The sequence below is a fragment of the Ornithorhynchus anatinus genome, chromosome 3 (genome assembly GCF_004115215.2).
Source record: "Ornithorhynchus anatinus isolate Pmale09 chromosome 3, mOrnAna1.pri.v4, whole genome shotgun sequence".
Taxonomy (NCBI): domain Eukaryota; kingdom Metazoa; phylum Chordata; class Mammalia; order Monotremata; family Ornithorhynchidae; genus Ornithorhynchus; species Ornithorhynchus anatinus.
Window position 1 is genome coordinate 16,847,418 of NC_041730.1, and position 13,871 is coordinate 16,861,288.

The 13,871-nt window shown below is 52.3% G+C and overlaps 1 protein-coding gene across 1 annotated transcript in view; it reads right to left on the reverse strand.

The window, feature by feature from the left end:
* LOC100086288 (acyl-CoA 6-desaturase) overlaps window positions 1-13,871 on the reverse strand; it is a 37,508-nt gene that overhangs the window by 9,749 nt on the left and 13,888 nt on the right. Inside the window, exon 5 of the mRNA XM_029061343.2 lies at window positions 11,453-11,578. Within this exon, the coding sequence (XP_028917176.1) occupies window positions 11,453-11,578 (126 nt within the window). The remainder of the gene's footprint in view (window positions 1-11,452; window positions 11,579-13,871) is intronic.

The following is a 13,871-nucleotide window of genomic DNA, read 5'->3' on the forward strand; positions in this document are numbered from 1 at the left end:
TGCTGAGCGCTGTAAGCAACCTGGCCTAGTGGATAGAACTCGGGCCTGGGAGTCAGAAGGAGCTGGGATTTAATCCCAGCTCTGCCACTTGTCTGCTGAGTTAACCGTGGGCAAGTCACTGCACTTCTCTGTACCTCAAGCGCCTCACCTGCCCAACGGGGATTAAGGCTGTGAGCTCCATGTGGTACAGGGATGTGTCCAACCTGATTAGCTTGTATCTATCCCGACTCTTACTACAGTGCCTGGCACACAGTAAGCACTCAACAGATACCATTAAAAAAAATTGGGAAGTCTTTGGTGAGGACTGGGATTTGCAGGTAAGGAGTTACCAGACTAGATGTCCCACCTCACTGCCTACTTTTTGGTCACATTTCCTGGGCACATATTAGATATTGACATGAACGGCCCCGGCTGACACCCCGGGCTTGTCACCAGATGGGTGTGGAGAGAAGCAGCCGCCGAAAGAACACACCGGGGTCTGCTTGAGAGGGTGGCCCGGAGCGCAGCTACAACTCTGGACAAGCCCCGCGGGTTAGGAGGCTCCGGCTGGGTGTCTCTCAGTCACTCCCCTTGAGGGCACAGCATCCCAGCATCCTCTAATACCTTCTCACTGTACCTCGATCTCGTCGAGCTCGTTGCCGACCCCTCGCCCGCATCCTCCCTCTGGCCTGGAATGCCACCCTTCTCAAATCCAACAGACAACTACGCTCCCCGACATCTTCCCATTTTCCCCAACAGGCCTTCCCTGACAAAAGCCCCCTTTCCTCTTCTCCCACTCCCATAGTAATAATAATAACTGTGGTATCTGTTGAGCGCTTTCTCTGTGCCAGGCACTGTTCGAAGCACTGGAGTAGATATAAGGTAATCGGGTTGGACACAGTCCCTGTCCCAAAGGGGGCTCTAATCCCCATTTTACAGATGAGGGAAGTGAGGCAGAGAGAAGTTAAATGGCTTGCCCAAAGTCACAGAGCAGACTTGTGGCAGAGCTGGGATTAGAAACCACATCCTCTGACTCCCAGGCTCTTTCCACTTTTCATCACCCTTCTGCATCACCTTGTCTTTCTGCCTTTATTCATCCTTCCTCCCAGCTCCACAGCTCTTATGTACATATCTGTAATTTATTTATTTATTTATAGTAATGGTCTGTCTCCCCCTTTCGACTGTAGGCTCACTGTGGGCAGGGAATGTGTCTGTTTACTGTTATATCGTACTCTCCCAAGCGCTTAGTACGGTGGTCTGCACACAGTAAGTGCTCAGTAAATATGACAATGACTGAATCAGTGAAAGTCCTATTCGAGTAGAGAATAGAGAGCCGTAAAGGCCAAGTGTCTTGGTAAGGGTAACAATGACTTAAACCTCAACAGTCCCTTTTTTCTGAGATTCCGCTTTTTCTTCACAAAGACTGATCTCGTCAATCACTTCAATGCAGCCTGAGCCCCGGAGGAGAGCAGCTAAAAGTGAAAAATTGCCACATGTGGTGATGTGGGACTTGCCTAACTTCCCTCATTTCCTTTGTGTCCCCCCCCCCCCCCCCGCCCTCTCCACCCCCTCCTCTCTGCATTGACCAGACGGTTGGCTGGGTATTCCTTAAACACTTTGATACACCTCCCAGCCTCACAGCAGTCAGGTAAATATCTTTATACCCTACTATTTCCCCTGTGTGTAATTTCTTTTAACGTCGGTCTCCCCCTGTAGATCGTAAGCTCCTTCTGGACAGGGATCAGGTTTACCAACTTCTTTACGTTGTGCTTTTCCGATTGGTTGGTACAGTGCTCCGCACACAGTAAATTCTCAATAAATACCATCGATTCATCGATTGATCGACTGGCGTAAAAAAGCTCTACCTTCCAGACCGTTATTGAGTCAGAGGATTAAGGGTCCGCCGAGGGTGACTAGCCGCCGGGTACGCTCCCTGCCCTTTTGGGAGTTCCAATCGAATGGTACAGAGAGGGATCCCCAACAACACTGCGACTATCTGACCTCTCTATCCCACCCTTAACTTTATTATTATTGTTATTATTGCTAATAATAATAACAAAAATATTTTATATGCCAAGCATCGTCCTAAGCACTGGGGTAGAGACAGGTTTATCAGGTTGGACATAGTCCCCTGTCTCACTTGGAGCTTACACACCAAATCACAGGGAGAGGGCTTTAATCCCCATTTTACAGATAACTGAGACAACTTTTACATTTACACTTTAAATATAAATTTATATTTTACAGGCAACTGGGGTAACTGAGGCACAGAGGAAGGGAAGGGACTTGTCCAAGGTCACACAGAAGGTAAGTGGCAGAGCGAGGATTAGAAGCCAGGTCTCCTAACTCCCAGGCCCGGGCTCTTTCCACCAGGCCACCCTGGTTCCCTGCAAGGCCATGGGGATTATTCTTCTTCCAGACCCGGAGAGGGCCACAGATGCCCACCAAGTCCCCGAAGGAGGAAAGACGATCCAGTGGGACACGACAGGACAAACATCCAGCTGGCCCTCTGCCCTTTTGTCTCCGGGCCAGAAGCGGCGTGAGCGGCCCAGGAGGTCCAAAACAAATGACTTCTTTGTTCCTTCCCTGCCTCCTCAGCCTGGATCCTTGTTCAGAATGCACATTCCTGTGGGATTTGAATTAAGACTCGGGCTGTGGTTGCCAAAGAGGGGGATTTGGCCTTGTCAGGCTGGACAAGAAAGCCTCAGTGTGGGACCGTAACTGTTTCCTTCCAGAGACGAGTTTTGAAACAGTCCAGTGGTAGCTGCTGGGCTGCAGGGAGATGTGTTGAGGCCGTGAGCAAGCCCAGGCTCTGATCTGGCAGTCAGAAGGCTCTCTGCTCCTGGAACTAGCTTGTTTCTTGGGGGGGGGTCCTCTCCATTTGCTCCTGTCCCTTCTGAACCCGGGTCTAATCTGGGATTCAGATCCAGCTGAATCCGGACAGGCGAGGAGAAGAGTCGCCGAGGTCGGCCTGAGGCTTTTACCCAGTGGATAGCCCATTGGCCCTGACCGTTTCTCCATCAATAATTTATTTTAATGTCTGTCTCCCCCTCTAGACTGGGAGCTCCTTGCGGACAGGGAACTTGTCTACAAATGCTACTGTACTGTTCTCTCCCAAGCTTCTATTACAGTCCTCGGCACGCAGTAAGTGATCCATAAATACCGCTGATTGACCATATCCCCCCCCCACCATTCCCCGAGTTCTGGGTGTCTCCCCATTTCTGGAAATGCACTTAACGATAATAATAATAATAATGATGTTGGTATCTGTTAAGTGCTTACTATACGCAGAGCACTGTCCTCAGCGCTGGGGTAGATACAGGGTAATCAGACTGTCCCACATGAGCCTCACAGTCTTCATCCCCATCCCCATTTTACAGATGAGGGAACTGAGGCACAGAGAAGTGAAGTGGCTTGCCCACAGTCATATAGCTGACGAGTGGCAGAGCCGGGATTCAGACCCATGACCTTAGAGAAGCAGCGTAGCTCAGTGGAAAGAGCCCGGGTTTGGGAGTCAGAGGGCATGGGTTCGAATCCCTGCTCTGCCACTTGTCAGCTGGGTGACTGTGGGCGAGTCACTTCACTTCTCTGGGCCTCAGTTACCTCATCTGTAGAATGGGAATTAAGACTGTGAGCCCCACGTGGGACAACCTGATGACCCTGTATCTACCCCGGCGCTTAGAACAGCGCTCTGCACATAGTAGGCGCTTAACAAATACCGACGTTATTATTATTACGACCCCTGACTCCCAAGCCCGGGCTCTTTCCACTGAGCCACGCTGCTTCCCGTTCCCACTTCTAATGATGATGCAGTTCAAAGCTCACGGGTTGATGCTGGATTTTGAAGAGGCATGTAAAAGAATGGCTATTTGGTGTGGACCCTAAAGAGACCACCCACAATCTCCCGTGGGAAACAAGATGGTGGACTAAAGTAGTAGCCTTGAGAAGCACTTGGCCACTTTGCTCCCCCCGCCTCGCCTTACTGCTCTCCCACATCCTAGCCCACACACTTCGTTCTTCTAACGCTAGCCTTCTCACTCAACCTTGATCTCGTCTATCTGGCTGCCAACCTCTCGCCCGCATCCTGCCTCTGTCCTCGTGTCCGACGGACAATTACTCTCCCCCCGTCTTCAAAGTCTTATTGAAGGCACAGTTGCTCCGAGAGGCCTTCCCTGACTAAGCCCTCTTTTCCTTTTCTTCAACTCCCTTCTGTGTCACCCTGACTTGCTCCCTTTATTTATCCCCACTCCCAGCCCCACAGCGCTTATGTATATATCCGTCATTTATTTGTTTCCCTCCTCAAGACTGTAAGCTCACCGTGGTCAGGGAATGTGTCTGCTAAATCGTTTCACTGTACTCTCCCAAGCGATCGGTACGGTGCTCTGCACGTAGTAAATGCTCAAGAAATACGACTGACTGACTGACCGACCGAAACATGTTTGGTTGCTTCCCAAGAGTCATTTTATTAGTCATTTGTGACAAACGGGGCTTTAGCTGGGGGGCGGATCAGAGAAAGGGCTGGAAACATGAAGATTAGGCCACTGGCCAATCTGCGTGAGATCTTTCCGGGCTAAACTGGTAGAGGGCATTAAGCTAAGAGATTTGGCTAGGGATAGACCAGCCAATTGAAGGAGGACTAATAAAAAATGGAATGGGTAGAAAATAGTAATAATAACAGTAATTGTGGTACTTCTTAAGCACTTAAAGTGTCCCAAGCACTTTGCCAAGCATTGGGGTGGAGACAAGATAATCAAATTGAACACAGTCTCTGTCCTATAGGGAGTTAACAGATCAAGGCAGATGGAGAACGGAGAAGTGAAGGCCACTTAGCGGACAGGTGGCAAGTCCGGAATTCCAGAAGCAGCGTGGCTCAGTGGAAAGAGCACGGGCTTTGGAGTCAGAGGTCATGGGTTTGAATCCCGGCTCGGCCACTTGTCAGCTGTGTGACTTTGGGCAAGTCACTCAACTTCTCGCTGCCTCAGTTACCTCATCTGTAAAATGGGGATGAAGACTGTGAGCCCCACGTGGGCCAACCTGATTCCCCTGTGTCTACCCCAGCGCTTAGAACAGTGCTCGGCAAATGGTAAGCGCTTAACAAATACCAACATTATTACATTATTAATTAGAACCCAGGTCCTCTGACTTCCAGGCCTGACTTCTTTCAGAGTCACTCTTGTGATCCTGGGGGGAAGTGGGAGAGGACTGGGTCGAGTGGGGTAGGGTGGTCACAGACAGCTCTCGCAAATAGTTGTCAAGGAGACCCACGTGTCATCACGTGTCAGACTGGGCACTCAGAGCTAACGTGATGATGATGCTGTCACGGGCATCATTTTGTGGATGTGCACTGAGCTGGGGTGATCCTAGACCATTTCTCTCGGGGAGCGCCTAGTGTCCCAAAGTATTCCAGAGTCCGGAATACTGAGCGGGCCCTTTCTGACGGTCGGTTACCTTTCTTGCATTCATTCGATTCATTTGATCGTATTTATTGAGCGTTTACTGTGTGCAAGAGCACTCCTTCCCACCTGGGAGGTAGTCGAGGCTTTTCCCAGGGTGGAAGGGTGCGGTGGGGAGGGGGGAGTCCCTTCCCGGGTCCGTGGGAAACCGGGGGCCGCGTCTGAGCTGTGGCACCCGGTGGCCGGAGCCGTGGTGAAGGGAGACACGGGGCCGAAAATTAAAACACCGTGTCGAAAGGGGACAGGCCAGCTGAAAACCAGACTGTCCACCGTACAGCCAGAAGGGTGGCCGGTCTCGATGCGGGGTGGGTACTGCACTGGTCCAGGATTGGGGGTTGCTGGTGGGGAGGGAAGGAGGCCAGACCTTCTGACGGGGCAGGAGTTCACAGAGAGAGGAGAAGTGGGGAGAAGAATGAAGTGGATTCTTTTTCATCCGAGGTTATTTCTTTCCCTCTATCTCTGAGGGAGTCGGTAGGGGCAGGGTATGTTGTTCCTTGAATATAGCATCCTTTTCGTAATGAGATCTACTTCAGCCCCTCCTTTTCCCACTTCAAATCCCCCTCCGTCGCACCCACGGGAGAAATGTATACAGAGGGGCTGGTCCTTAGGGGAATCCAGCACCGTTCTGTCGGCCCGGGTGAACCGTCTGTCACTAGGCCGCACGGGCTGCCGCGGGCAAATCAGAAGCAAGCCGGCCTTGACGCTTTGGAGCCTGACACACCTCTGACACATCAGAGAAACCCCAGCAGAGGCTACTGACCAGGGCTGGCTTCAGACATCCGGACCCCCCGAGGTGAGGAAGAAACGGGCAGAGTAGACCCTTAGTCCCTTCTAGGTGCTGATTTTCAGGGAAGACACAGGGGAGCCGGCTTTGCTGCAGGGTGATTTCTCACACGTCGAATAGTATGGTTTCCAGCTCGCCCGTCCCCCGGCCCACGCCGGGGCCGGTTGGGGAGGGAGGCGGGCAAAGAGACGGCCCGTGTCCAGCCGCCCCCCTCGCCTCCCTCCCCTCCCTGCCCCTTCCGGTCCGGGACTCGTGCTACCCTGGAAATGGGAGGCCCGGCTCCCCGCCCGAGTCCCTCCCGGCACCAGCTCAACCCCGGGGCTGGGCGGGCGCGTGAGCGGACGCCGGACAGCTCCCACGCCGTTTGGCACAGGGAGGCAAGCTAGATCGCCCCACGGGGAACATCTCGTCTTCCCTTCTGCGTGTGGGGGCAGGTTGGAGTCGGGGCCCGGGAGCTCTGCCACGGGATGGGTGGATGGGTCCGCCCAGTTCCTCTGACTGCTGCTGGAGAAAACCCAAAGGACCGCTCTCGCCCGGTTCAAACAGCGGAATGCCGAGCCGGCCCTTTCTGACGGTCGGTTACTTTTCTTTCATTCATTCAGTTCATTCGATCGTATTTATCGAGCGCTTACTGTGTGCAGGGCACTCCTTCCCACCTGGGAGGTAATCGAGGCTTTTCCCCGGGTGGAAGGGTGCGGTGGGGAGGGGGGAGACCGAGTCGCCGCCAACTCGGCAAGCCAGCCCTGGAGGGCTTTCCGGAGGCGACGGCTTACGGATCTGTCATCCGGGCTTGCTGGGTTATGCCAAGGAGGCTGCGATGACGAACGGGAGGTGGCGAGCCGAGTGTTCGGGGCGTCTCGGAGAGAGGCTGGATAGAAGTGCAAGGGAGTGAGGCTTGTGCTGCTGCTGCTGGCTGGTGGAGTAGAGGGCCAAGAAGCCCAGGAGAGGTCCTGAGCAGCAAGCGTGATCTTGGGTAGAGAACACAGGCCTGAGAGTCCGGGGACCTGGGTTCTAATCCCGGCTCCAATGACTACCTGCCGTGTGACCTTGGGCAAGTCACCTGACTCCTCTAGACTTGTTATGGGCAGGAAACTTGCCTACTACTGTACTCTCCCAAGCACTTAGTACAGTGCTCTGCACAGAGTAAACAGTCAATAAATACCATTGATTGATTCTCTGTTTCCTCATCTGTAAAATGGATATTCTGGGCCTCATTACCTCACCTGAAAATGGGGATGAAGACTGTGAGCCCCAAGTGGGGCAACCCGATTTCCTTGTAATCCCCCTCAGGGCTCAGAACAGTGCTTGGCACATAGTAAGAGCTTAACAAATCCCATTATTATTATTACGCTTATTATATTCACTACCTGTTCATTCATTCAATCGTATTTATTGTGCACTGTCTGTGTGCAAAGCACTGTACTAAGCGCTTGGGAAGGTACCTGTTCTCCCTCCTACTTAGACTGAGGGTCTCAGGTGGGACAGAGACCGCGTCCAACCCGGCTATCTTGAATTTTCCCCAGGGCTTAGTACAGTCCTCGGTACATAGTAAGTGATTAACAAATACAATAATTATTATTATGAGCACCTCTCCCTAATCCAAACAAACTCAATATGGATTTCAGTAGAGCACAGCACCGTAAGCACCAGAGTAGCTTTTAGCCAGGAATAATTTTTTTTAAATAATACTTTTTATTGTCAGAGACTTCTGGGCCAGTGCCAGAAACACAACCACACCATCCCAGGCCTGGGAGTCAAAGGTGGTGGGTCCTAATCCGGCCTCTACCACTTGTCTGCCCTGCGATCCCTGGGTAAGTCACTTCACTTTTCTGTGCCTCAGTGACCTCATCTGTAAAATGGAGATTGAGACCGGGAACCCCACGTGGGACAGGGACTGTGTCCAACCTGATTTGCTTGAATTCATCCCAGTGCTTAGTATAGTGCCTGACACGCAGTATACACTTAAAAAATACCATGATCATTATGAATCTGGCGGCTTGCAAACCCTGGCTGGCTGCTTAGGGGTTTCCAAGATGTGCTCGCCCTGAGGGTATTCGGCCCAAGACCACTTTATTGGTTCCCGATTCCCAGGAAGGAGCCAGCCGCGTGAGCCTAATAAGCCGGAGGCCACTGCCAGGAACACTGGGCTGGAGCAGCAGCCCCGGCTTGCCACGGGCCACCTTTCCGGCTCAGTTGTGTGGCTCTGGAGATCCAAGGCATTTACTGAATGCTTGCTGCGTGCAGAGCACTGAACTAGATGCTTGGGAGAGTGCAGTACCTACAGCCGTCAACGCTTCATAGAAAACAGCCTTCAGAGTGGAGAGCCTTGTTCCTTCCTTATAATAATAATAATGATGATGATGGTATTTGTTAAGCGCTTACTATGTGCCAAGCACTGTTCTCAGCACTGGGGTAGATGCAAGGTCATCGGGTTGCCCCACACTAGGCTCACAGTCTTAATCCCCATTTTGCAGGTGAGGTAACTGAGGTACGGAGAAGTTAAGTGGCTTGATCAAGGCCACGGAGCAGACGAGTGGTGGAGTCAGGATTAGAAGCCACGGCCTCTGACTCCCAAGACCGTGCTCTTGCCCCTAAACCACGCTGAAGCCAACATGCTAACCAATTCCTCTGCCTCATCTCTGGCCTTGAAATCAACTGTTTCTTAGCAAAAACATACGTTATGGCAGAAAGTGAGATCTCTGCTAACTCCAGACGAGCACACTGCCACTTCCAAAATAGTATTACTTGTTTTCTTAACCCGTCACCTGGCCGCCATGCTCCTCGTTTGATAAAGAAGTCCATACTTTGTTTCCCAAAGGGTAACACTCTTTTTCCTCCAAACACAAAAGGGAACACACAGAGACACAGCTGAGCCACTCAGAAAAAGACAGAAAGCCAAGGAGACGGAGAGAGATAAAGAGAAAGAGAGAGACAACGAACCATCATGGCCTGTTCTGGGAGTCAAAAGACCCTTGCCTGGTGCATGACCTTCGGCCAGTCACTTAAGTTTCTTGATGCCTCAGTTTCCTCATCTATAAAATGGAGATAAAATACATCCCTCTTCGACCGCCAACCCCGAGAGGAACAGGGACGGTGTGTGGCCCGATTATCCGGTCTCTGTCTCGGTGCTTGGTACATAGTTGAATGCTTAATAAATAATCATCGTTATTAGAGCCAGGCTTCTGGCAGAGACGTGAGAGAGAAAGAATTAAATGTCATCCTTATTAATCCGATACCACCCAGGGTGGGGGAGGAGAGAGAGAAGGGAGAGAGAGCGAGAGAGAGCACCCGCGCCCCAGGCAGCCGAGAGTGGAGCATTCCATTTCCTTCTACTTTCAGAGAGAACTGCCTTCATAATAATCATGATAATGTTGGTATTTGTTAAGCACTTACTACGTGCAAAGCACTGTTCTAAGCGCTGGGGTAGATACAGGGTCATCAGCTTGTCCCACGTCAGGCTCACAGTTAATCCCCATTTTACCGATGAGGTAACCGAGGCCCAGAGAAGTGAAGTGACTTGCCCACAGTCACACAGCTGCCAAGTGGCAGAGCCAGGATTCGAACCCGTGACCTCTGACTCCCAAGCCCGGGTTCTTTCCACTGAGCCACGCTGCTTCTCTAAGTTACCTTCGTAGACACTGGTGTCCCTTTCCCAAGGACCGTCAGACACACCCATCAGAACACCGGCTTTCTGCATCTCATTCATTCATTCAACAGTATTTATTGAGCGCTTACTATGTGCAGAGCACTGTACTAAGCGCTTGGAATGAACAAGTCGGCAACAGAGAGAGACGGTCCCCGCCGTTTGACGGGCTCACGGTCTAATCGGGGGAGACGGACAGACGAGAACGATGGCGATAAATAGAGTCGAGGGGAAGAACTTCTCGTAAAAACGATGGCGACTAAATAGAATCGAGGCGATGTACATCTCATTAACAAAATAAACAGGGTAATGAATCTGGAAGTGCCTGCTTTGCTGAGGACTCGCTCTGTGGCGATTGCGGTGCTTTTTCAAGGATGGTGTAATGGGGCCTCCGGGATATAGGATCGCTTTTATCCTTGGCCCCTCTCAAGAACGGCGAGCCCTAACGTGACGAGCCATTCCTGGAAGTGCCATTTTTCCTGGCAGGGGGAGGGGCCCTCCGGCTGGACGGAAAAGGGGAATCTGTGGGGAGGGGAGGGAGCCACTCTGCCGCTCTGCCAGCTGTTGCATGCGCTGCCATCTGTCAGGATATAGACACCTCCTGAACCACATTTGAGGAGGAGGAACGGACCCCAGGTCCCCCAAAACAAGTAACACCAAGCAGAGCGGGCAGGGGGGGCCCTGGCTGGGTGGCAAGGGGAGGCCCAGCTCAGGCAACTGGAAGCTGGAGGGGCAGTGTGGCCTAGTGGAGAGAGCACGGGCCTGGGAGTCAGAGGACCTGGTCACGGCTCCGCCATTTTCTACCGAGAGACCTTGAGCAAGTGATGATGATGACGATTACGGTATTTGTTAAGCGCTTACTATGTGCCGAGCACTGTTCTAAGCGCTGGGGTAGATACGAGTTAATGAGGTTGTCCCACGTGGGGCTCACAGTCTTCATCCTCATTTTACAGATGTGGTCACTGAGGCACAGAGAGGTTAAGTGGCTCGCCCAAGCTCACACAGCAGACCAGTGGCAGAGCAGGGATTAGAACCCACGTCCTCTGACTCCCAGGCCCGGGCTGGTTCCACTGAGCCACGCTGCAGGTCACTTAACTTCTCTGTGGCTCAGTTCCCTCATCTGTAAAATGGGGATTAAGACCCTGAAGCCTATGTGGGGACACGGACTGTGTCTAACCTGATGATCTTCTATCTGGGGAAGCAGCGTGGCTCAGTGGAAAGAGCCCGGGCTTCGGAGTCAGAGGTCACGGGTTCGACTCCCGGCTCTGCCACTCGTCAGCTGTGTGACTGTGGGCAAGTCACATAACTTCTCTGTGCCTCAGTTACCTCATCTGTAAAATGGGGATTAACTGTGAGCCTCATGTGGGACGACCTGATTACCCTATATCTACCCCAGAGCTTAGAACAGTGCTCTGCACCTAGTAAGCGCTTAACAAATACCAACATTATTACCACCCCAGCACTTAGTACAGTTCCTGGCACATAGTAAGCGCTTAACAAATACCATCTTTTAAAAAAAAGCTAGAGCCCGGGGAGGGGCACTGCTGTCGACTCGGAAGCGAGATCACCCCTCACCCCTTCTCTTCCTCTTACCTCGATCGGTTGCCAGTCGCCCAGGACAAACACGTGCAGCATGTTCACATCTGGATCCTTCTGGAAGATGTTGGGCTTCGCGTGGTGCTGGAAATGGCGGTGGTTCCACCAGTTGGCGGAGGCGCCCTGGAGTCGGGGAGAGACGGGAGCGTTGGGGTCTGCGGCGGGGCCGGCTTCTCGGCGGCGCCCAGCCTGGCCCACATTCACTGACCGACAACCCGGAGTTGTGCAGTGGAGTGGGCATCCAACTAGGGAGCGATAAGGATCCCCAAACGGCACCAACACGCTTCCCTCGGCATCTCTGCCCTCTAGAGAGGCAGCGTGACGGAGTGGGGAGTGCCCGGGTTCGGGAGTCAGAAGGACCTGGGTTCTAATCCCGTCTCCGCCACTCGTCTGCTGTGTGCCGAGCACTGTAACCTCCCCCCCGCCCAGTGTAAGAGGGGGTGATACTGTAAGTATGCTCCCTCGACAATTGAGGAGGAAGAGGAGAATAATTTGTTAAACACTTACTATGTGCCAAGCGCTGTTTTAAGTGCTGGGGTAGATACGAGGTAATCAGGTTGTCCCACTTGGGGCTCATAGTCTTATTTCTCATTTTACAGATGAGGTCACTGAGGCACAGGAAAGTGAAATGACTTGCCCAAAGTGACACAGCTGACAAGTGGCGGAGCCGGGATTAGAATCCACGACCCCTTAACGCCAAGCCTGTGCTCGTCCCACTAAGCCACCCTGCTTCTAGGAGGAAAAGGGATTGTAAGTTCCTTGAGGGCAAGGATCATTTCTACCAACTGTGTGAAACTTTCCCAAGTGCTCAGCACAGTGCTCCGTGCACAGTAAACACTCATTAACTACCACTGATGGATGGGTTTGATTGGACTGGGGGCTTTAGTGGACGGTACTTTGGCAGGTAGGGCTAGAATTTAAAATGGCCTGGGTGGCTAGAAAAAGAGATGAGAAATCACCAGCTCAAGTTCGGTTGGACAACTGAAATAACCGATGTGGAGAAGTAAAACAAACTACAATCGGTCTAGAACAGTGGAAAGACAATTATCTTAAGTGACCAGGCCTAAAACAGGTTGGCTAGTTGAATATCTGCAGAGCCAAAAAATTGGGCTTGGCCCCCTAAGCACTTCTTTTTTGGTCCAATTATAAACTAGCCCTGGTTCGGATCAGTGGATAACCACTAACTGCATGATGGACTGTCCGAGGAGAGCACGGATAAAAGACTTGGCTGTGGAATCTTCCTTCGAAAGTCTGGGGGTGAGTAGAGTTGGAGGGGGCTCCCTGAAGAGAGAGGGGATGGGTGAGGAGGAGTTAATAATAATAATAATAATAATGATGTTGGTGTTTGTTTAGCGCTTACTATGTGCAGAGCACCCTTCTAAGCGCTGGGGTAGATACAGGGCAATCAGGTCGTCCCACGTGAGGCTCACAGTCTTCATCCCCATTTTCCAGATGAGGGAAGTGAGGCCCAGAGAAGAGAAGTGACTTGCCTACGGTCACCCAGCTGCCAAGTGGCAGAGCCGCGATTCGAACCCGTGACCTCCGACTCCCAAGCCCGGGCTCATTCCTCCGAGCCGGGCCACCACACTTTGGGGCCCATCAGCTGGCAGAATGGCATCGCCGCTGCCTTGTCCGGCGGGCCCAGCTGCTGACACCTGACTCCAGCTCTCCGCTGCAGGATTGGGTTTGACCTCAGGCCACAGGCGGGCCTCCATCGGGGATCGTTCCCAGCCATTCCAGATCCCTCCTAGGGCTGGGGTCAGCCTGCTTGGCCCTCCCCTCCGCTGCTCCTCTAAGAGTCGTCTGAGGGCTGAGAGCGATTCAAGCAAGGAATCCCTCTCCTCGGGCCTGGGCAGGAGCCAAAGAGCAGCAGACAATCTGTCCTTGTTACCAAAAGATAAAACGCCTGGAAAGGGAACGCTACTTCCTACTGTCTGCAGCTGTGGAGAATGGGAGAGAGAACAAAGGGCCGGACTGTGCTGTTGGAAAGAAACCAATTTTTCACACTCGTTCCTTCCCTTGAAACTTGGTCCTTAAGTAATCCAGAGGGCAGTTGGGTGCTTCCATCCCCCTCGCTCGCTTTTGGTTTTCACCTTCTTGGAGACGGGGGCTGGATGGAACTGTCTGTGGAGTCTTTCTTATGATTTAGATTTGGGGCCTGAGCAGGCAGAGCCTCATCCCAAAGCCCCTGAGAGGAATGTGAAAAGGGAAAGCGTCTCGCAGTCTGCAGGGGATAATAATAATAATAATAATAATGTTGGGATTTGTTAAGCACTTACTATGTGCCTAGCACTGGGTTCTAAGCGCTGGGGTAGACACAGGGCAATCAGGTTGTCCCACGTGGGGCTCACAGTCTTAATCCCCATTTTACAGATGAGGTGACTGAGGCACCGAGAGGTTAAGTGATTTGCCCAAA